Source organism: Telopea speciosissima, chromosome 4 (assembly GCF_018873765.1).
Source record: "Telopea speciosissima isolate NSW1024214 ecotype Mountain lineage chromosome 4, Tspe_v1, whole genome shotgun sequence".
NCBI lineage: Eukaryota > Viridiplantae > Streptophyta > Magnoliopsida > Proteales > Proteaceae > Telopea > Telopea speciosissima.
In genome coordinates this window covers 8,593,298-8,616,039 of record NC_057919.1, presented here as the reverse complement: position 1 = coordinate 8,616,039, position 22,742 = coordinate 8,593,298, and the positions used below count along the sequence as shown (strand labels likewise).

The 22,742-nt window shown below is 39.0% G+C and overlaps 1 protein-coding gene across 1 annotated transcript; it reads right to left on the bottom strand.

Moving 5' to 3' along the window:
* Positions 1-1,119: 1,119 nt before the first annotated feature.
* Positions 1,120-22,445, bottom strand: LOC122657906 (protein LAZ1-like). Its single transcript, XM_043852706.1, has 8 exons — positions 21,932-22,445; positions 21,766-21,822; positions 21,063-21,171; positions 11,449-11,633; positions 11,253-11,341; positions 8,359-8,620; positions 4,108-4,356; positions 1,120-1,918 (listed from the first exon to the last, which is right to left on the bottom strand). The coding sequence occupies exons 1-8, from the start codon at positions 22,079-22,081 to the stop codon at positions 1,562-1,564; spliced, it is 1,458 nt and encodes a 485-aa protein (XP_043708641.1). The 5' UTR covers positions 22,082-22,445; the 3' UTR covers positions 1,120-1,561.
* Positions 22,446-22,742: the final 297 nt, after the last annotated feature.

Here is a 22,742-nt window from a genome sequence, read left to right as displayed (position 1 = left end):
TGGGTGGAAATAGATCCCACCCAGCCAAGCTCGACTTTTGTGGTCTTGTTGAAGTGCTCATTTTTTAAGCCATCCCTGACAAACACCCTAGAATCGAGCTTGAGATCTAAAAACTCTATGATCTGGTGACCAAAACCCTAGCGGCTGGAATCGGTATTGGCTGTACGGTGCCTCCACCCCCATCCCCATCAGAGAGAGAGAGAGAGAGAGCGAGCGAGCACTAGCATAGCCTCTGCGTTTTGCTCAATAGAGACTTTACCTTCATGATATAAACCTGAAGCAATGCTGTTGCAAGCTAGTTATCTCCAGGAACCGAGCAAGTAATTTCGAAAACATCTGTGGAAACCTGTCTACCAAGGAGTCATGCCTCGCATCATTTTAGACTTTTAGTAGGTTTAAGTATAAACCTTGAGTGGTGGCCTCGATCATGGATTTAGGAATAGAGATTGTATTGGTTTTATTGGTTGGCTTATGATTGGCCAGAAACTACATAGTATTACCAATCTATCCTCACGGATTGGGCTAACAATGATCTAACTTTGATGATTCTACTTTGGAAAGTTCCAAGTCATTCTTAGTCTCTTGGTGCGGTTTCCTTTTCACGAAGCTTGACGACTCAATCCGCCTGGAATGGATTGAGAACCTTGTAGCAGAGCCCAATCCGTGAGAGGAGGGGAGCTTTGTAGCAAAGGGTTATAAAATTGGATCGGAATCAGTGGATTCAAGTCAACTTAGAATTGACCAGGATTGATTCCGATTAACCCCGATTCTACATGAACTTGACTCCAACTGAATTAGACCAATCCTGGGAGAGTGATTTCTGGTCGATTAAAATTAAAATTGATGGAGATGGATCCTTTTTTTCTTGGCATCCAAACGTAGCATTAGTTTATTAGGGAAAGGATTCAACTCATCCGCAGCCTGGGGTTGAACGACCATCATATTGCACTCAACTAACCACCTTGTAGCAATGAAAATATAAAATGCGAGACAATATTTACCATATGATTAAACAAGAAATAATGCAGAAGAGGTAGCCACAACCACATAAATCAGGCAATGTTGCTGCTTGCTTCCAATTGGACTATGCTGAATAGCGAGTGAAAACATTAGATGTACTTCTCGAGGCCGTCAAACAGCAGTTGACAATGAAGATATCCTGATGGGCAAGGATGTTCTAAAAGCCAGAATTAAGAAATATGGATTAGTCATGTGATATAAAATAACAATATGAACCATGACTATAACCCCCCTCCCTTTGAACAGACCACCTACAGCTTACTAATGAAGACTGGAGCCAGACGAGTCACAGTCGATGTATGCATCCCATTGCAGCAAACTTATCCCGGCAACTTTTAACACCGCAAGAAGCAGGTATGGCTCAAATGGACCTCACTCTCATCATCCACTCAAGAGAAAGTGAATAAATAGTTTGGTGAGGGAGGCAGGCAGTAATACTTCTTCCCGAGGATCAGATATGTGCCCTACACCTGTAATTGCTTATGTGCATGGCTGCATTCTTGTCCAAATTTCATGGATTGACATCACCGTCTCCTACTAACTAATCCTTGATAACCCATCTGTTCCCACGGATTTGAAATCCCGCATAGTTAAGATCACTGCTACTTTCTCCCCCACTCTCAGTACTGCTGCTGTATACTTTTTTTCGACGATGTTTCTTTGATCTTGATACACCACTATCACTGAAACTCCCATTTAGGAGAGGGTCATCGATCCCACGGATCACTCTTCGTGTTGGTGATGATGAGCCGATGCAACTATCATCCTTAGTTCTCTTCTCCTTTTCATGTTTCTTTATGTGACGAGAGAACTTGTGCAGTTTCTCATTGAACCGTGTAATCCCCTTCTCCACAGGCTCCACAGCCTGGTTTACTGTGAACTTGACGTCCTTCACAATCTGTAAAGCAGAATTCACATTCCTGTTAAGCTATCTCTTCACTAGAAGAAGGATATGAAGTACAAGGCTAAACTGACAAACAATGCAGCACCAAGTGAATGTAACTGTCCTGCGATGTTAATCCCTGAACCTCCCCCCACCCCCCCCCCCCCTCCAGCCAAAAAAGAAAAGAAAAGAAAAAAGGATCAATTTGGATTCTGGTGAGGTTAGGTCATGACAAAAACAGAAATAGAAATAATGTGGTGATTTTGACCTATATTATACTAACACTCAATGGTTTTAGACTATTCCAGTAATCTAAGACCAAAACTAACTTTCAGTTTCAATGCCAATTGAAAACATAATATTTCAACTTAAATCTAAAAGGTAAAGTGGATAAACTCTTGGCATGCAAACCAGATGTGTCAATAAGTTGACCTAAACTTTTTATTTATTTACATAAGAAACAAGAAACTGTAATTCTGACAAACTTATATCATTAGTGGGTGGCTGGGATAACGTCAACCCTCAATTCCATAAAGTCAACTGATTTTATTGACTCCTTTTTTTGTGTGTGCTTTTCTAGTGCTTTTAAAAAAACAAAGTACATTAAGCTTCTGCTGTACTATTGTTTCAAAACTTTGAAATCTAAAACTGCTTGCCTTCAAACTTTTTTGACCAAGACCTCATAGCATAGGCGGCTTCAACAGTTAGATGAGAATATATATAGACACACACATATACAGGCACATGGTCAACTTTAAGATTCATTATCTGTCAACCAAAATGCCAAGGCATTTCCTGGACACCTAGATTCAAAAATGCTTGGCAGCATGTTGCAGATATCCATAGCATGCATAAGCCTCTGGCATGTCCTATAACAACTCCTGGCCAAAAGAACATAATATTATCGAGGAAGTCCAGAGCATTCCATCATGCAGTCCAAGGATGGTCAAACAAATGCAACGCTACAGATATGGATCTAAAGAAGTTAGTTGGTTGTGACTGACTAATGGATCAGTCCACCTGAAAGTATCCTAAGAAGGTCCTCTCCCCCCCCCCCCCCCCTCCCCCAATCTCAAAATTAAAGACAAAAAGGGAGGTGACCAATGCCACATTGGCACACATCCACCTTTACAAAGAAGGGTTCCCACACATCCATTGTAGGAAAACACTTCTTTTCCAACATACCCTCAATTTGTTGTCACATGGACAGGATAATTTGGTGTTCTAACTATTGGATAGATAATAAATTCCCTAGATAGGCTAAATGTCAAATTTGGTGGTCCATCTCTACCGTTGGGCTGACCATGTATGGTCCCCCTTGATTATTACAGCATTATGAAAAACATTGACTATGGAATTTAAAACATGGTTAAATGATGATGATGACAGCATGTCCAGTGAATATAGGCATAAACCTAACATCCACACGGCAATTATAGTGGGTATGTAGGAGCCCTAGTGCCCCACTTTTAATTTTCCCTTCTTGCTCCTACCTCAATTTCACTGAAGCATATGCTTGCTAATGTGGCAACATACTTGATATGGCATTGGCCAACTTAGTTGGGATCTTTCTGTCTGATAAATTTGAGAAGGGGGGACCTGGGAAGATCTTGAGAAATTTAGCTATAGACTCACAAGTCCTAAAAATACAAAAAATGGGCTTATTAGTACTTTCCCCTCCTTTTCCTCCCTCTAGGTCTTCATCCATGACAGACCACCCAATAAAATGCAGAGAATAGAACATCAGGTAAATTTTGAAGTAGACACCTGGGTAGCACAGTGTGATTGGTGGACCCACCAAATTATAATTAGTTTTTCCTATCAATAGTGCACAGAAGTTTCAGACGCATTGAAGATTATTAGGAAGAAATTTATTTATTTCCCCATTGTTTTGTCTGCTACCATAGTAATTATACACTTTTGCTTTACTTAAGCATGTATGTGTTACTCAAAGAAAATATCTTCCAAAAGCTACACGGATCTCTCACCACTTTCCATGGGTAACAACCACACAGGTGTCTGAGTCAGACAATTTGCAACTATTCAATGTATAAAGTGTAGTAGTGTACTGCTACCATAAAAAAATAATTTTTAGTTGATCAATGGATAGCTTAAATTTAAAGATGTAATTCTTTTCATAGCTATCTTAGTAAGGTAATTCACTCAGTCAAAAGATAAAAATATGAATGACCAAGAAAACTTACATATCCACCACCCCCAATGACAACATCCCGAACGCTTTCTCTGATAGTCATTCCACTCTTGACATCAGGATCTGGCTGGGGTAGTCGTAATTTCGTGGGGCGCTCACTGTCCCTGATCTCATCAGGATCAAGAGGGTCCACTGATGCATAGTCTCCAAGAACTGAAACGATTCCCTCAATCCGATCTCCCATAAGCACATAAGGCGTGGCTGGGAAGACATAGAGGTGAACAATAGAAGCAATTGTCATCTGTGCTGGAAGAACATGTATACCTGTTAAACTTCGTTATAGCGTATTAGGGTCACAGCATGGATAAATTCTAGATGCATAAATGCGAGAACTTCCGATTGAAGATGTTAACCAATCAACCATGTTTCTCATCTAACTGCACTTTTAGACTTAGTTCTTCTATTGTCTTATCCAGAATTGCTCCCCCAGATTACTCCCTCACTTTCTTGGCTTGTGGAGGAATAAAATGGATAATTTTGACACATTCATACAATAGATGACCCTCTAGATTTGAGTGTATAAGGTGCTTTGTGCAGATCACCCCAGTTCTAACATGCATCCTACATTTCCTTCTGACTAACAGCCATTTTGATTTTAAAATCTCCACTTACAAGATGAAAGAAAAATAATTTTTCTCCTTAGACATGCAGTATTAAGATTCTAGACAGAAATATTCACATAGGTAACAAGTGAGTTGATGAAAAGTAGCATAATTACACAAATTGCCTATGAAATATGAGACATGACCGAGAAGACCCATATTTCAACTTTAGCATGACACATTGTGCATAATAACAAAAGATACCACACTCTACGATAAGTTCTTAAAAGATGAAATAAGAGCTGATTCATTAAGGATGTCCGTGTCCACTCCTTGGAAAATTCTCCTGGACAATGATTACATTTGTCATTGCATTGAGGTACACTTTTAATATTATTAAGAGCTGATTCAATAACTTCTAGTACTTTCTATTTCTGTTTTTTTTTAGTTTACGGTAAGCATGGTTCATGAACTCGGTTGAAACCAATGACTAGGTGGTACAAGTCAAGTTTCAACCTGGTTTCGCATATTTCGGTAGTTTCGACCAAAAAATACCAAGTTTCGACCAATTTTGACCAGCCAAGGTTCGAGTGGTTTTGGTAGTTTAGACAATTTTCGACCAGTTTCTGTAGTTTTGACTAGTTTTGACAGCACATGATGATGCAAACCCGAGAGGGTAAGCAAGCAAAGATCGAATCAGGAAGAGGGTTCTGATCTGAATCTGGTTTGAGTGGGTTATGAGCTGGTATGATGGAGGCTGATGGAGGGTGGCTGCAGGGAATGGATGATGGAGATGATGAGGATGATGATAGTTGAAGATGAAGATGTATAGGTGGCAGCCTAAAGTCCCACAAGTTGCTCAACCGTCGAAGTCCCACCGAGGTCACGATCGAAGGAGTCCTACCTTGATCCCACTTGAGTCTCACAAGCAAAAGTTCTCAAAGAGAGCAATTTGTTTTCAATTCATGGTTGCCTTTTGAGAGCAGCCAGGATTTGCATTATATAGAGATAGAAATCTTGAATACAACACAATATCATTAAAGAGACTCTTAGAATCCCAAAACTCCTTTGGAATTCCCCATACATAGATAACAAATCCTAAACATAGAAATCTGCCCCCAAGACATAGAAAACTAAACCCAAAACATTGAACCACACCCTCTATACATAGAAAACATAATTCAAAAATTAACTAACTCTTGGAAGTCCAAAAGACACACTAAGAAATTCTAAAGGACTCTTAAATAGGCCTAGGAAATATGAAAAGACTCTTTGAAAACTAACAAGGACTTCATAACTACTTTCTAAGGACATAACAGAATTTGTTGAAGCTGTTGCCATGTGGACCCCACTTCCCAAAAAGCACGCAAGGCTAGGCATTGGGCTGGCGGCTGCACTTCTTCTTAGCCCTTTTTTCTCTTTTCTTTCTTTTCTTGGTGTGGCCGTAACAGCCGGATGCCCCTGCATCACATGACATGTCGAGTTTTGCCCCGAAAATACCAGGTTTCGACCTGGTTTTTTGGTCAAAACCTGGGCAATCTCGCTTTCCTGACTGGTCAAAACCAACCTCGGCACCGAGATTTAGAACCTTGACGGTAACATTATATAAGCATGTAAGGTTCTCATAGCCTAGAATGATTTTATGAGTGAATGAAGATGGATTTTGCCCCATTGTTCTGTGGGGATTCAGTTCCAGCCCCTACTGTGGTGATTCCGAAGTCATATCCCTTTTTTTTTTTATTTTTTATCTTTTCTTTTCCCTTTCTTCTTTTCTTCTCCATTCAACTGAGTTTACTTTCCTGTTCTCCCAATCCTGCAGCTGCAAATTTTATCCTCCTCTGAATTCTGTTTGTCTAATGATTCAAAATTGTCAAGTGATTCTAGATTCCATTCATAATCTGTTCATCTTTTGTTCTATGTTATTGCCTTTGCTTTCAGTTCTGTCCATATCCAGAACATCATTAACGTCTGAATAGTTGTTCTTAAGTTTCAGGGATCAATCAATGCTGTTTCAACTCAACCATTGATCGCTGAAAGCTGCTTGCTAATCTGCTCTATTTGATATCAGTTTCCTGAACCTTTCTTTGACCTGCGAATGCTAGTTTCTTTGTACTGTTATGCTGTGACTGCTTTACTTCAGTTTCTAATCAGATCCCCCTGGTCTCAGTTTCTATTTCCATTAGTAACTATTTTCTGGTTGTTAATGATTACTACTTTCTTTCACTGCTGATTCCGTTTCCTATTTCAACCTCTGTTTCATCAGTTGCTAATCCTGTCCTGCATTTAGAAACCCATCAAGTAGCCCACAAAATCATTCTATCCTGAGTTTATAAGCCACCATGTATGAAGATTCTGCATGTTTACCAAAGAGTCCCCAAAGGCAGCAGGGAGAAGAATTTACTACAATAGTGATTGATTGAAGCCCATGTGTCTCTTGAGAATTTTGGGAAGAGCGAGATTTCACCGGCTGACACTGCAAGAAGGTGAATCTGGGAGGAGAACAAGGCCAACAAGTTCTTCTCAGTTAGGATTTACTTAAGATGAAGTAACTTGTGATTATGCAAACCCTTTTATTTTGTTCTAGGATTTGATGATTGAATATTCCTAGTTCATTGAATGTAATAAGTGTGGGGAATTACTCTGGTTATTCTTGTAATAACTATCAAGTGGGTGGTGCTTGATAGCTTTCAGGATTGTAGCCCTTTTTCTTTTGTGGGTGCAAAAGATTGTAACAGGGGTAGGTGCTCCTGGGTCGTAGTAGTAATCAAAATAGTGGTAGTGTATTGAGCAATATATGAAGCCCTTTTAGGGTATTGCTCCATAGACGTCAGCACATTGCCAAACCACGTAAAAAATATCAGGATTGTAGCCCTTTTTCTTTTGTGGGTGCAAAAGATTGTAACAGGGGTAGGTGCTCCTGGGTCGTAGTAGTAATCAAAATAGTGGTAGTGTATTGAGCAATATACGAAGCCCTTTTAGGGTATTGCTCCATAGACGTAAGCACATTGCCAAACCACGTAAAAAATATCTGTATCCTATGGTGTGATTGTATGGATATATTTGGAGTATGTTTGATGCAGGATGAGTATGCACACCAGGTAGACCTTGCTACATGTTTGTGAATGCATGTAGTTGAGAGGCAAGGTGTTGCATACAACTATGTGAGTGATTGGTTAAAAAGGTTAGTGCCAACCAATTTGTTTTACTGTAACTCTGTAAGTCGTGTGATTGCTATCCTACCCCCTCTAAGTGACGTACGGGGACCATCAGATTGCAAGGTACAAAAGCAGAAGAGAGGAAAGTCCCACCAAGCACATACACAAGCACAAATGGTGGATGAGACAAAGGAAGATGGGTGGAACTGAGGAAGAAAATCGAATGAGCAATATGAATATGATCAGTTATGAAGTAACCAAAGATCTTGTGGTAACAGATAAACAAAAAACTGAAAATATTCCTCCATTAACTGCATGGACTACTGGTTTTGACTTCAGCCCTGTAAATCCCAGAGAGCACAGTTATAGCAATGATCCTTCAGGTAAGCCATTCAGAATTGGAAGACAAGCAATTAAAATTCATAAGCAATGGAAATCATAATAGAACTACAAAAGAATAAAAGAAGAGATCCAAGGAATAACTGTTTGTGTGAGACCACACATGTATGCCTGTGTACAAGAGTGAGAGAGAGAGAGAAAGAGTACCTCTATACAAATGATGAAGTCCTGAACACTTGATTTGAACTCCAAGCCTTGAGCTATTGGACTTTTGAACAAACCTATGGCATAGAAGAGTGCAATTGCCACACCTTGCCACCAAGTCAAAAAGACAATTGACTTGAAGACAAGAAACTTTGCCAATGGTTTAATGTGCTCCAATTCATCCTTTGTAACAGTATAAAATTGAACTAAACAGTACAAAGCCCATGACTGGCTGAAGTTGAGAACCACTGCCATATATGGATACCTAAAAATTGGAAAGGCAGGCTATGTCAATCATAGATAAATGACAGAGAACAACATTTCATCACCACTGAATGTGGAAACAACATATGTCATTTCTATGCAACAACAGGTACAAGCACATATGGGAGAATGATGTGATGTTGTTCATATTATCAGACATTTATCCACCCCCGTGTACAGAGATCCTATTCACTTGAGTAAGTTCCAGTTTATTTGCATCTTTGCATCTGGATGAGCAAGTCAGATAAATAATAAGGTAAAACCATAATTAGCTGATGGGAAATCAAACATGAGTTGAATGCCAATCATGGAAACAACCTCAGGAGCAGCTGGAATCTTGTCATCAACTGTTACATTTTATTTATTTGCTTTAACTACATTATTATAACTCCTCAGGGCTTCCCATGCATTAATTTATTGATTAGAATTTACAATTAACAAAGTTTATGCTATTTCACTTTTTGACTCAAACTAGAATTTCTAATTTGACTCCGTTATAAATTTTGCCACTGCCATGAGTATTTAATCCCTTTGCTAAGTAAATATGAATACTAATTTAAAACATAGACTCTAAATCCTAATCTAAATCGACTTCCTAAATTAGAATTCCTGTCACAAATTGACAAACTGAATCAACTTTCAGACAGCACCAAAGTCATGCTAAAAAAAAGAGTTTTGGCCATACACAATTATGACCTAAGAAAAGTGAATGAAGTACACAATTTCCTGTACAATGCTACCAAATTACAATCTTAGTCTGCTGGTCTGTGGAAGAAAACTGACGCAACCTAGGGTTCAGTAACCCTGATTATAGGTAGTTGTGGGCCCACCAAAGCAATAAGAATTCGAATATAAGGAAACAATGGCAATTCTGTAAATAGTTTGAAGTTCAGAACCCAATTAAGGAAGGTAAGAAATAGCAGGGGCAACTGAAATTGTTAATGAGATTTGACAACACAGTAACCTACTGATTACAACTGAAAAACACTCCAAACAAAGATCAAAACTTCAAAGAAAAATTTCTGCAACTCTGATATGGCGGTAAAACAGGGATCAATTTCAAAATGGATTTGGCAACTCTCAAGTCCAGCAAGCTCTAGGAGCCAAATTTGATAGGATGGGGTCGCCCTAAGGTACTAATTTTAGCCCCTCAAATTGGACAGTGAAAGAAGATGATATGAGAGAGAATGATTCGGTTCTGTTGAGCTGCTACTGCCGGCCAGAACAGGTAGGAAATAAGGAAAATGAAACAAGGAAGCAGGAAAAGGGGAAGGAAGGGAACTGGGAAAGAGAGAAACTCACCAGATAGGGAAGGAATTGAACTACAAAGAGAGAGAGAGAGAGAGATGGTCACCCGACCAGCAGCCACACCATGGCAACAGTACGTCCAATATTTATCATTCAATTCAACTAATCTTATTAATCGTTCACTACATGCATGTATATAAAAGGATAAAAAAATTCCTAATCTTATCCTGAAACAGATCAAAATTGTAACTCAACTTTGTCTCCTACAATTCTACCAACATGAATAAAGAAAACTACAAAGTAACCCCTAATTAACCCTACCTATAACTGCATCAAAAACCAAGTCATGTAATTAACCTCTTGGACACTCGCATCAGAGCATGGTATAGATGCTGCAATAATCCTCAATGCTGAAAATAATACAACAACAACAACCACAGCCTTATCCCAACTAAATGGGTTCGGCTACATGGATCCATTTAGTTGAAAATAATACTCACAAATAAATTGGATTGGTCTTCTAGGTGTAAAGCATAGTGTCCAATGCTCTTCATTACTTTGTCACTATATGTACTCAATCTGAAACAAGTTTATATAAACTTTAAGCATGGAGCAAAACACTATGCTTTATACCGTCCAATCCTCTTCATAGTGTCCAAGCAGTAGTACCTCGAAGATCACATCTAAAACTGAAAACATATGCATACAACATCGCATCAATTTTGCAGGTCCTGACTGAGCAATTAGTCCAATCAAAATGCGCAATAGTTGTATATAATTAATTCCTTTATTGTACCACATGTAACATTTTCTTTCCATTTTGGTGGTACAGCTTAAGACTCATAAGAATCAAGGCTCCGAGCATACTTGGAAAGGCATCTACATGCTTCAAACACCTCAGACTAGCACAAGTACACATAAATGTAAAGGCTCCAGCCAAATAATTCAGTTTTACTGATTGGAAAATGAAAAATAGATGATTCTCAATGATTAACAATGATGAATTAGAATTGTCAACCCAATTTCAAAGCACAGCATACCATAATTTATTTATCGAAAAAGGCATGTCAGTATTGACTGACATCTTACCACATTCCAGGCAAACAAAACAAGACACATAACATTAACCAGATTCATCTAACGGATGCATGAAGTCTTAGATTGCTTAGGTGTAAGAAACAATACAAAAGGCAGTACAGATAAGATGCACATAAGCAACCTCAAAACCCTCTAAAATGGGGCATCATGGAGGAGGGAGGGGAAAAACAGCTCATGAAATTGAGAATATTATCTAGAGCCCACTAACGGGAAAGTTGCCCAACGCCAGAATGAATTTATACTCAACGAAGATCCTTCTAAGGTAGTAGATATGGACAATAACTTACCCGCACCCCCATTTAAACTCTCCTTCACAGTATACACCAAAGGCTTGTAGGATAACCGCTAAAATAGCACTTACAGTTTTTATTATCATCTGACAAAAGAAAAATAAAAAAATATTAACAACACTGCATTATTTGCTCCACTGAAATATAAATTAAAAGAATGAAAAAAATGGGGTCTGCCAGAAAACAAACATACATATTGAACAATTCCAATCTTTATAAGCTGGTAAAACCATTGACCAAGTTTCCATGGTTTTAAGAAATAGTTCATTGGAAAAGGATGCTTTACAGTTCCCTTTTCAGAACTATTTTCTAGTAAGGGTGTTTTAGAAGCTGCCCGTCCTTGCCGCTCCATAAACTCAATTGTCCTCTCTTCCCCACCTATGAGGATAATAAAATTAGTAAATAAGAAAGAAAAAAAAACCTAGTAAAGGCAATAACACTACTGCAAATCATATAACCCAAATAAAGAAGAGAAAATTAGGTGCTGTTCTACAATTCTACCATGACGCAAATAGAGCTGAGGAAATGAAAACCAATCCTTTCTTCTGTCTAGAGAACCGTGGAATATACACTCACCATCGATATCGACATTTTACAAACCTAGAAAAGCAATTGCAGTGCTGCTATATGTTCATCATTTGTCATATAACCCTCCATAGTTACTATACATGATACAGGCCTTTTGTTTTAATACGTTGCAGATTTTCATGGAAAAAGCACAGGTTTTCCTTATCGTAACTTCTCAAGGTGGATAGCACAACAGATAAAAGGGGTAATAAAATCATTTGAGGAGCCCAAGCATAAGCTAAGAGATGAGATTAAAGTCACGATTATTGGAAGCAGTTTGGGCACATTTGTTACCAGTATGTGGATGGGCATTTGTGACTAGGCTTTCTGCATATATCTAGCATGCAAGTAATCCTTTTCTGCATGTCAAGGTCCAAAATTTGGATCAGGGTGGCCTGTCTGACCCTCAGTTCTCTCAATCATCATAGTGGGGAAGAAATTATAATGCTAAAGCAACTGAGACGCATAAAAATCAGCCAAGATTTAGATTCCTAGTTCCAGTCCTCCTGCCCAGTTCAAACCCATGGCTATGAAAATTTTTATAGATGAGCAGGCATATACTATACATGCACAAAAAACATATATATGTTTGTATGAAGATGTGCACATAAGACTTCTCCACATGCTTCTGGCTTCCAACAATTTACATCCATATGTTTAGGAACAGTAAGATCACAGGAAACCCAACTCTCTTAACTCGAACCACTTTGGCAGGTACAGAAGGCAACTACATAGAGCCATTAAAAATAAAATAAAAGTTTCAAAGAGGAGAAATTTGATTTCTGAAAGCAATGTGTCATCTTCTAAACCAAGAGAATGAGGGAAGGTTGTCACCAGATTAAACTGCACATTGTACGAATGTATACCTATGTTTTGAAAGCTGAACAATAGTAAATACAAGGGAAAATTACACTGCCACCCCCTGAGGTTTGTACTAAATACAAAGCGACCCCCTGTGTTTCTAAATTATACAGCCGCACCCCCTAAGTTCCCACTCCGTTAGTTAGGTGTTACGGTGTTGGGTAAGTTTGCCCTCAAATGACCAATATACCCCTTTCAGGGTGTGAGCTTACCATTTTGCCCATAGGGCATCCCTAACTTCACACCCCCCTTCCCCTGTTACTCGAATCAGAAAGAGGGTTTAGGGTTAGAATCGTTGCAGAGAGGGAAGAGATTAGCAAGGTAGTTAAGAGCGTAGTTGAGTGGGCAGTCAAGTGCAGCACGAATGGAAGTGGAGATTAGGCCGGCCACGACGGAATCATCGTAGCGGTACACTTGGAATCTCAGGTATGGAAAGGAGTTGGATATGGTGCTGCGCAGATGGCCGGTGTCGGCGGAGGCAGAGGCCACGAAATGGAAAGCTACGTTCTAAGGGCAAGAAGAGTGTTGGAGTACCGATAAAATTGCAGCCATGGATCCTCTCAGGCAAGCTGTCTCAAGCGTCATTGCCATGTGGATGGTCAGATCGGAGCACACGTCTGATCCTTCCCTGTAGTCGCTGCTCTGGGGGCATTCTGGGGAATTGTAGAACTCTGGGGCTTCTCTGAACTGAGGAGGAGAACTTGCAGAGACGATGAATGAGAGGCTTAGCACAAGATTCACAAGACAGAGTGTGTGATACCTATACAGTGTTGGTTTGGGCATGTTTCAGAACTTCTCTCCCCTTTCACTTTTAATCCTCTTCAATACGTCTTCGATGGCATCAAATTTCTTGGCTTGGGCGAGCCTCTCAATCACAAGGGTGAAAAGTGCTTCATTGGACTTGTAATCCTTACGTTTAGACACTCTTTCCAAGATATTAAGAACCAATTCAGAATCTCTAAGGGGCTTGAAAATTTTTAAAACTTCATTGGGTGCTAACCAGTCTTTATGATTCAAGTGATCCAACACTTTCATCTGATCAATAGATGCAGTAGTAGAATGATAAGAAGAAAGATTACAGCTTGATAATCTGTTAATACCCAGATCGACCAAAAAAGCTAAACGGAAGATTGATTTGGGTATCTTATGAACACTGTGAGAAACCAATCGATGAGCCATTTTTGGATTCAATGGTGATGATATGCAAAGCATAAATTTCCAGACAAAGTTGATGAAGCATCAGTGTCTCTGCAACGATTCTCTTCCTTCGAACCCTAAACCCTCTTTCTAATTCGAGTAACTGGGGAAGGGGGGTGTGAAGTTAGGGATGCTTTATGGGCAAAATGGTAAGCTGACACCCTAAAAGGGGTATATTAGTCATTTGAGGGAAAACTTAACCAACACCGTAACACCTAACTAATGGAGTGGGAATTCAGGGGGTGCGGCGGTATAATTTAGAAACACAGGGGGTCACTCTGTATTTAGTACAAACCTCAGGGGGTGGCAGTGTAATTTTCCCTAAAAACAAATGATCAGCTCATGTTGGAGTGTTGGACCAACACAGTCAGACAGGAAGTCAAAGCCAATTACCAAATTATATCAGTAAATGTCTCATCAAAAAATAATTGAAATGTGAAATTAGACATAAATATAAGATCTATATATTTGATCAAAGTTTATCAAGTAATCAGATCAAAAACTTTCTATTTGGGTGGACTTGCCCTTGACCTCCTCTTGCCTTTCTTTTGGAGGGCCTTTGCACTTATTATTTAACTTGTTAGTGAGGGGGTCATCATCTAATCAATAATAGAAAATAATCAGGTTGGGGAAGAAAGATTTCTATGTTCATATTCACCGTATATGATTCTTCAAAAATGAAAAAAGAGAAGGTTTTCTGCGTTCGTCTTTGAAGGGTGGGTTCAGGAAGATTAAGCTATGCTGTTCTCAGGCTACTTGCCCAAGCCCAAACCTACCCAATTATAAAATGGAAAAGGGATAGCAAGCTGAAGCCAGCACATTACAATAAAAACATGTTAATTGCCAGACAAGACTACGAAAGAATGGATGCTGCTGATTTGGGCAATCTGGTGGTTTCAGTTATCCATCAAGAGAAAAAAGGTGGCTTCAGATGGCCTTGTGTGGGCAAGGCCTCAAGGGGTATAGTGGTATACTACCTCATCAGGTAAGGAACCCATGCCACAGCCCAAGAATGGTCCATTTATTAGATGTCAAAGGTTCAGGCAGGCCTGACTCAAAATTGCCACCCTCTTATACCATTACATTAATGTGCATAGACATGGAAGAAACCAACAAAATTTGAAAATATAAATCAAAGATTGAAATTACTTTAAAAATCACACCTAATAAAGAAGAGATGAATCAGAATAAAATAAAAATGAAGCAAATGAGAGAGGAGGATATGGAATAGAATAAAAAGTAAAAGCAAGTAGACATGATTTCCACTATTCAGCAATGGTGCATGTTGCTATAAGGACCTGCTCTTAAATCCTAGAAACCACAGAAACTGTGATTTCCTCTTTGAATTGAAGCTGGTCTAATATTAAAAATGTAGACAAGATGGAACAAACAACATCTTGCAGAAGAACTAATAAATAGTTTCAAGTATTTAGATCAAACACTCATACCCAAGAGTTGGGGAAATGATAAGAAACTGAGGATGATAGGATAGAATCATGACTTTCTCTACTTTTTCTCTTGCATTGTTTCTAAAATTTAGAAACAAAAAAGTGCATTTTCTAATTTCACAGAAAAAACATATTTATGATCATCCTATATCAAGGATACATTTACTCGAGTTAAATTTCACTATATAGATAGATTTCACCTTCGTCAATAATATCTGTACAAAATCTATACTTAAGACTTTATTTTTTGGAAAAAAATCTATACTCATGTATTTACTTAAAATTCTGCTCTGAAACTTTAGGGTTTCTATTTTAAGCATAAATAAATAAAATAGTTAGATGCATAACAGAACCATCCAAAATGGTTTTACGATTTTTTTATCTAGTTTAATTATCTACCATACTCGTTTGTCAATAATATTAAAAAGAGAAAATTACTTGGACACCCCCTGTACCATGGCCTAATTACTTAGTCTCCCCAACGTTTGAAACAATTACTTGAACACCCCCTGCAGTTTACCATTTCTTTCAAGTCCTGTCCATTAGTTTAGTGATGATGTCATCAGTTAAATTTTTTGTAATGCCTAAACTACCCTTAAAGGGTAGTGAAGTGACCCTTTTACCCTCTTCCCCCTTCTTCTTCTTCCTACAACCCAATTTCAGATTCAAACCCTAATCGATTTCAGAAAAAAATCTCTTTTCTTAAATAAATTTCAAATAAAAAAACCCAAAACCCTTAATCGATTTCAGATTTAAACCGTAATAAATCTCTTTCATGGCCGATTGATCAATAGTGATTCTGAATTTAAATTTGGAAACAATCAATTCGCCCTTGTGTAGATTAAAATTAATGTTACTTCCAATATATAGAAAATCAGGTCAAATAGTTGTAGAAAAAAAACATCATTATTGAGCTTCAGTTGAGCAAAATGGTTTGCTTCTGTAATTACAGGTTGATTTACTTATATAAGTTATAGGAAACTCATGATTAGAGCGAAAGAGGTTAGAGAGCTGTATAATGAGTGGTGGAATCCGCCTTCCACCGATTGAAAGAAAAAAAAAAAAAAGAGAAGAAGAAGAAGAAGAGCAGAGAGGGCGAGAAACCGAGAATCCCTCCCGATGTACCCATCATGCGTTGATGGTGCCGGTGGTGAGGTTCGGTCCTCCCTCTGCAGCTGAACTGTAGTTGCAGGAAAAAGAAGAAGAAAAAGTTAAAGAAGAAAGAAGGAGAAGGAGGGTAAGTTGGTCATTTAACTTCATAAGTTTAAGTTAAATAACTCATAAGGGTAAAATGGACATTTCCATTTAAACACTAACAGCAGACTAACACCGTCAGGTTTCGCGGGGTGTCGAGTAATTGTTTCAAACGTTGGTAATCGTAAGCAAAATGGCCATAGTACAGGGGGTGTCCAAGTAATTTTCTCTATTAAAAATTTGCAATAAATGGCACAAAATACAGTATATGATGTCAACATTATAAGAAGAGATACATGTAAAGTTTATTGGCAATCTAACATGTGGCAAGATTATCTTATTTCAGAAATAAATTTTCAATTCTTTATCAAAAAAATGCTAAAATAAAATAAAAACAAAGCAGTTGTTGACCATATAAAAGGGAAAAATTACCATCTATTTTCCATGTGGAAAGGCGAAGTGCCAACTCCAACATTGGATAAATTGTATATAGTCTCAATTCATTAGTATTCAAATTTTAGAGCCAAACTGATTTGGAAAATTGTGTCCAACCATGATCGCATTTGGGTCAAGTGGATATACTCGAACCCCCTCAAAAATGACTCCCTTTGGACGGTTCCCCTACCCTTCAATGCTTCCTGAGTCTGGTGCAAAATCCTTCTTCTCTGTTCCATCACCAGCCATCTCCTCGAGGATAGCCAATCGAGCTTCCAACTATCTTTGGCTTGATCACTGGCACCCCCCTGGGTGTTCTCTTCTTTGTGGTTGGTGCTCGTGTGGTCTATTTTCCGGTATCAACAAATACTCCACCATGGCCTCCATCATCTTCCATGGTTCCTGGTCCCCTTCCCTTCCCATCCATCCAGCCCTCACCCCTATTTGGTCTTCCTTTCCCCCTCTCCCGGCTGGCCCCCTTCCCCCCTCTGACTGTGTGTCCTGATCTCCCTCCTCAAATGGCCTCTTTAGCTCGTCCTCTACTTGGGACTTCGTCCGATCTAGAGCCCCCTACCCTTTGGCGCAAGCTCGTCTGGTTCAAGGTCACATCCCCCGCCATAGTTTCACGGTCTAGAGAGTCCTATCCCATTGCCTCCCCATCCAATCCTTCCTCATCCACAGACATATGCATGTCCCCCCCCCGCCTGTGTTCTTTGCTGGAATGGTCTGGAGGATATTGACCACCTTTTTTTCTCTTGTCCCTTCTCCGTTTCTATTTGGAAAAAAACCTTAGCCAGCTGTTGGCCCCGCCCCAGAAGACCCTTAGCTTTTTCTAGGGAATGACTTTGGTTAGGCATGACCTTCTTGGGAAGCTCTATATGTGACATTGCAGGGAAGCTTGTTTTCGGCACTTCTATCTATCACCTATGGATGGAGTAAAATCTCCGTAGATGGACCTCCAACTCTCGTTCTCTCGACATGATTTGGAAGGTCATCTATTTTGATGTCAGCTCCAAGCTCCATTTATAATCTCTCCCCCCTGGTTCGTGACTCCCCTAGGAACAGGCACATTGTTGTTTGCTAGGGTTTACCCGCTTCCTTGTTGCAGCTCCCCTCCCCCCTAGGGCGTGGCCCTGCTTTGTCCTCCCCCCTTTCTGTTCTCTCCCTCTTGTATATTCCCCCCCCCCAACCTTCTTGGGGTTTTGGTAATATAATTTTTATTCACCCAAAAATAAATTTAGACCCAAAGTCAATCATACACCTGCTATGTATTGGCATTTTTCTCTTCTATTTTAACTGTCTATTTGTTCTCAACAAATTTCCAAAAGTTTCAACTTTTTTTTTTATTCGCGACAACAAAAATATTTAATTAAAGAGAAGCAAAAGAATTACATGATATGTGCTTTTGAGTATCAGCTGCTGTGCAACATATACAAAACATTGAAAAAAGAAAGTATCTCGGCAGAAACATGTCACAACTCCAATATGGTTTGCCAACCAGAGCCAAGATCTTGAGGACAGATACCAAAGAATTTCGTTGTAGAACAAGCCCATTCCATCAATATTTGGAGAACTTCAAGTAACAATTTGATTTATCCTGTTCCTTATCATAAAAAACGCTTCTATTTCTTTCCTTTCAAATGATCCAGCATATAGCACAAGGGATCATCCTCCAAATCACTTTCGCCTTAGAGTTAAGGTAATGTCTGGCCACTTTGTGAACAAATATTCAAAAGCTTAATTTTTTTAATGGACTTTTACAGCATTGTTTCATAGAAGAGTCAACTCCATTAGGTCTGAAACTTGACAAGCAAGCAGGGACCCTGGGCCGCACCTGCCCTCAAAACTGGCCCAACCTGATCTGTCACAAGGAAGATATTAGGGCTGCAGTGGAAGGCCTTCCTATGTCTTCTGAGCAGGAAACCAAAGCTCTATGCTGTAATATATAGTTGCTATATATTTGGGGAAGGTGTTCTCTGTCTGGGAGCATGGCCCCTGCACCAGCGCAGAAGTATTTGTCTGGGCGGCATTTCCATATTTCATGGAGGGCGGGGCAGTCATTTCGCCCCCTCTCTGTGTCTGGGCGCAGGACATACACTCTCGGACAGTTTTTTTCCATATATTTATTAGGTCACTTCTATGATTAAATTGTAAAATCAATACTTTATTAATTGAAGAAAAAAAAAACAACATAGATGTTGAGTTCAGTGAAAAATTAGGTTTCTCACTTTTATTAGGGACAAAAAAGGACAAAATAATATCTTTGTTTAATTCAAGTTGAATTATGGGCCTTCGGTCAAAATTTATTAAATATATTGAAATTTGGCAATAACACATGGTAAAAGTACAAACCAAAATGAACCAGAATTTGTCAAAACCTATAGCTGATTTTGACCTGTATATGATAAAAAAACTCAAGTGCATGTCACAGTTGCAACCGCTTATCCCAAAAGCTCAAGCTGTTAAGCAAGGGCCACAACAATGTATATCAACACATAACACCCCCAGCACGTGCAGGCCCACACACACAGCTCTGCACGTGACACCATCTTGTGGGACCAAGGGGGCACAACCAATGTGTAGGGGCGTAACTCAAACCCCTCGCACTTACTAGAGATTGAACACCGACCTCTTGGCTCTGATACCATGTTACAACCGCTTATCCCAAAAGCTCGAGCTGTTAAGCAAGAGCCACAACAATGTGCATCAACACATAACAGTCACCTTCCAGCAAAATAAAAAGTTTCACTAGATTCTAATCACATGGTTGTACAAGATGAGATTCCTTGGTGTATGCTTTTTGCTAGTGATATTGTGTTGGTGGATGAGACAAAAGCAGGGATTAACGTCAAGTTGGAGTTATGGAGATCTACCTTGGAATCAAAAGGTCAAAGATAAGTAGAACAAAGACAGAGTATATGGTGTTCAACTTTAGCCACACTATGACGGTTAATGAGGTGGTCAATATTGATGATAAAGAGATACCTCATAGTGATTATTTTAGATATTTGGGCTCTATCATAAATAAAGAAGGAGATATAGAGGATGATGTTTCCCAAAGAATTAAAATAGGATGGATGAAGTGGAGAGGTGCAACCGGCATATTGTGTGATCGGCATATTCCTTTAAACCTCAAAGGAAAATTTTATAGGACTAACATACGACCAGTTATGATGTATGGTGCGGAATGTTGAGCAATTATGAAGCGGCATGTAGACAAATTAAGTGTGGCGGAAATAAGGGAGCTGAGAAGGATCTGTGGCAAGACTAGGAAGGACAAAGTTAGGAATGACCATATTAGAGCTGAGTTGGGAGTAGCCCCTATAAATGAGAAACTACGAGAGAGTCGTTTGAGGTGGCCTGGTCATGTTCAAGGGAGGCCTTGGGATGCTCCAGTTCGGAGGAGTGACTTGATTCAGATTGAAGGATCTAAAAGAGCGAGGGGCAGGCCTAAAATGACCCTAGGAGAAGTAGCGAGGAAAGACATGCATAGTTTGGGCCTTGTCCCAAGTATGGCCACGAATAGAGCTCATTGGAGGTCAACGATCCATGTAGCCGATCCCATTTAGGTGGGAGATTTCTGAGTTTTTGTCATTGTTGCTGTGCTCTTTCCTTTTACTATTATGTTAAAGTGTTTTTGTCTTTGCAAGGATCCATGTAGCCAACCCCATTTAGTTGGGATAAGGCTGAGTTGTTGTTGTTGACTGTAGGCAGTGTTTTGGAATACCATTTAGGCCTTGGTCATTTTCGAGTTCCGAAATTGCAGTTTCTGATATTAGTGATTGAGAGTTTGAGTGTTCTTATTTAGTGTGTTGGGTTAGAGGTAAGGTGGAATATCCCCCTCTAACTATTGGTTTTTTCCTTTACAATTAATAAAATTTGAGAGGGCTGCCCAGGATCCTAGATTTCTTGCATGTAAAGAAAAGAAGAAAATATAAGGATATCTACAGCAACTAAAATTGCGGATCTATCAAAATTATGGAAGGATACCAACAAGAAGGTATGAATTCAATGATAAAAGTTCAATGAGAATGAATCACATGAATGCAGCAGAACTGAGGAAGATAAACACCAAGTTTCAACAATTCACTAGATAGAGACATACCCAAGCATGCCACAAGGTATCTTCCAAAACAATACATGGCGAAAGCCTCATAGCTATCACGTAGGACTCCACAATCGACACTAATTGAAGGGTTCACCAATGACACAAACTGCAGAAGTGAATAATCATGTCAGGCAACATCATGTGTCTGGACAGATGCAGATGATAGCAGCCAAATGAAAGGATAGATTTCAAACATTATACATGATAAATAATGCTTGCAACTTGCAAGTAACTACTGTATAGTAAAATCTTCTTATGAAAATTAAAAGTTAATTAATGTGTATTCCAAGTTGAGAAAATCAAGATCCAGATCAAACAATGTTACTGATTTTGCAAACATTTTCCATACGAGTAAATAAAAAATATGGAAGCAACAAACCAAATATCTAAAAATAATAATAAAAAAAAGAATATGCCGCGACCTTGCATAAGCCCTCATAAAACAACAATCTGACCCATTAGAACATAAAACAATACTTGCTTGTCGAGCATACTTATTCCAGAAAGAATATAAGCGAATTTATATTCAAGTAAGAAGTCTAATGAGCTGAATACATGATAGTAGATGAGTCAGGCCATATATTGTTCAAAAGAGGAGAAGCTACATCTAGGAAACAGTGCACTCAACAAGAACATATATTCTCAGTATTTACATGAAATTTTGACAGACTTCATATGTTCTCAATTAGGAAAAGCTTACTGATTCAATGGAGTAGCAAGGGACCATTAAGATAACACCAATCAGAAACTTCTGCTCCTGTTACGCAAAGAGCAAAAAACTGTTAGCCAGTAACATAAATTAGACAAGTAATTAAAGGATCTGTGCATAGCTCAAGATAAACTTATGAAGAACGTTGAAGCAATACCTCAGGATTCTTATATGCCGAAAGGTGCTCGAATATGAGGTACATTGAAAGTGAAACAGTGACAAGCACAAGGGCACCAGAAACTAGTGCCGCCCATGTGGGCGTGGAGGAAGCTAGGAGAAAGAGATTGAGATGCGCTGTTATCCTCATCAGCAATTGTGAATTTCAAATTCACTAGATTCTTATGGGAAGCAACCATACTGGGATTATTAATTCCCTAAATAAAATTTTTCCCACAGTAGGAATGGCACGGTCCAACATAGAGCCCTGTGGACATGCATAACAAGTGAACAACCCAACCTTAAAACCAAAGTTGTCTAGGTGTTTCAGAATGCAGGCCAATTCTGTACTGATAAAATATTTCAAAATATAACGGTGAAAAAGAGAATGAGTATTCAAAATGAAATAACAATATCATCCATAATATTATCCATCAAGTCAACTAAGCCTTATCCCAACTAAATGGGGCTGGTTACACGGATCCTGTTTTGCCATTTAACTTTATTCAAAGCCATATTTAACGTCAACCCTAGTCCAAGCATGTGTTTCTCACCACTTATCCATGGAAAATTATAATCGTAACTACGGAATACAGCAGGAGGCTTGTTGTGCATCGGTAACTTCAAGTGCACCAATGAAAGGCAGGAAAATATATAAGAGGAATTAGGAAAGAGGGGACTGTAATCCCTGAGCAACACAAAAGGAAGCAAGGACTAGATTGGAGATCTAAGAGAAAACGAGACATAAGAATCTCACAACAAACAATCTGCTCTATATCAACACAGACATGGTACCCAAAGAGCAAGAACCC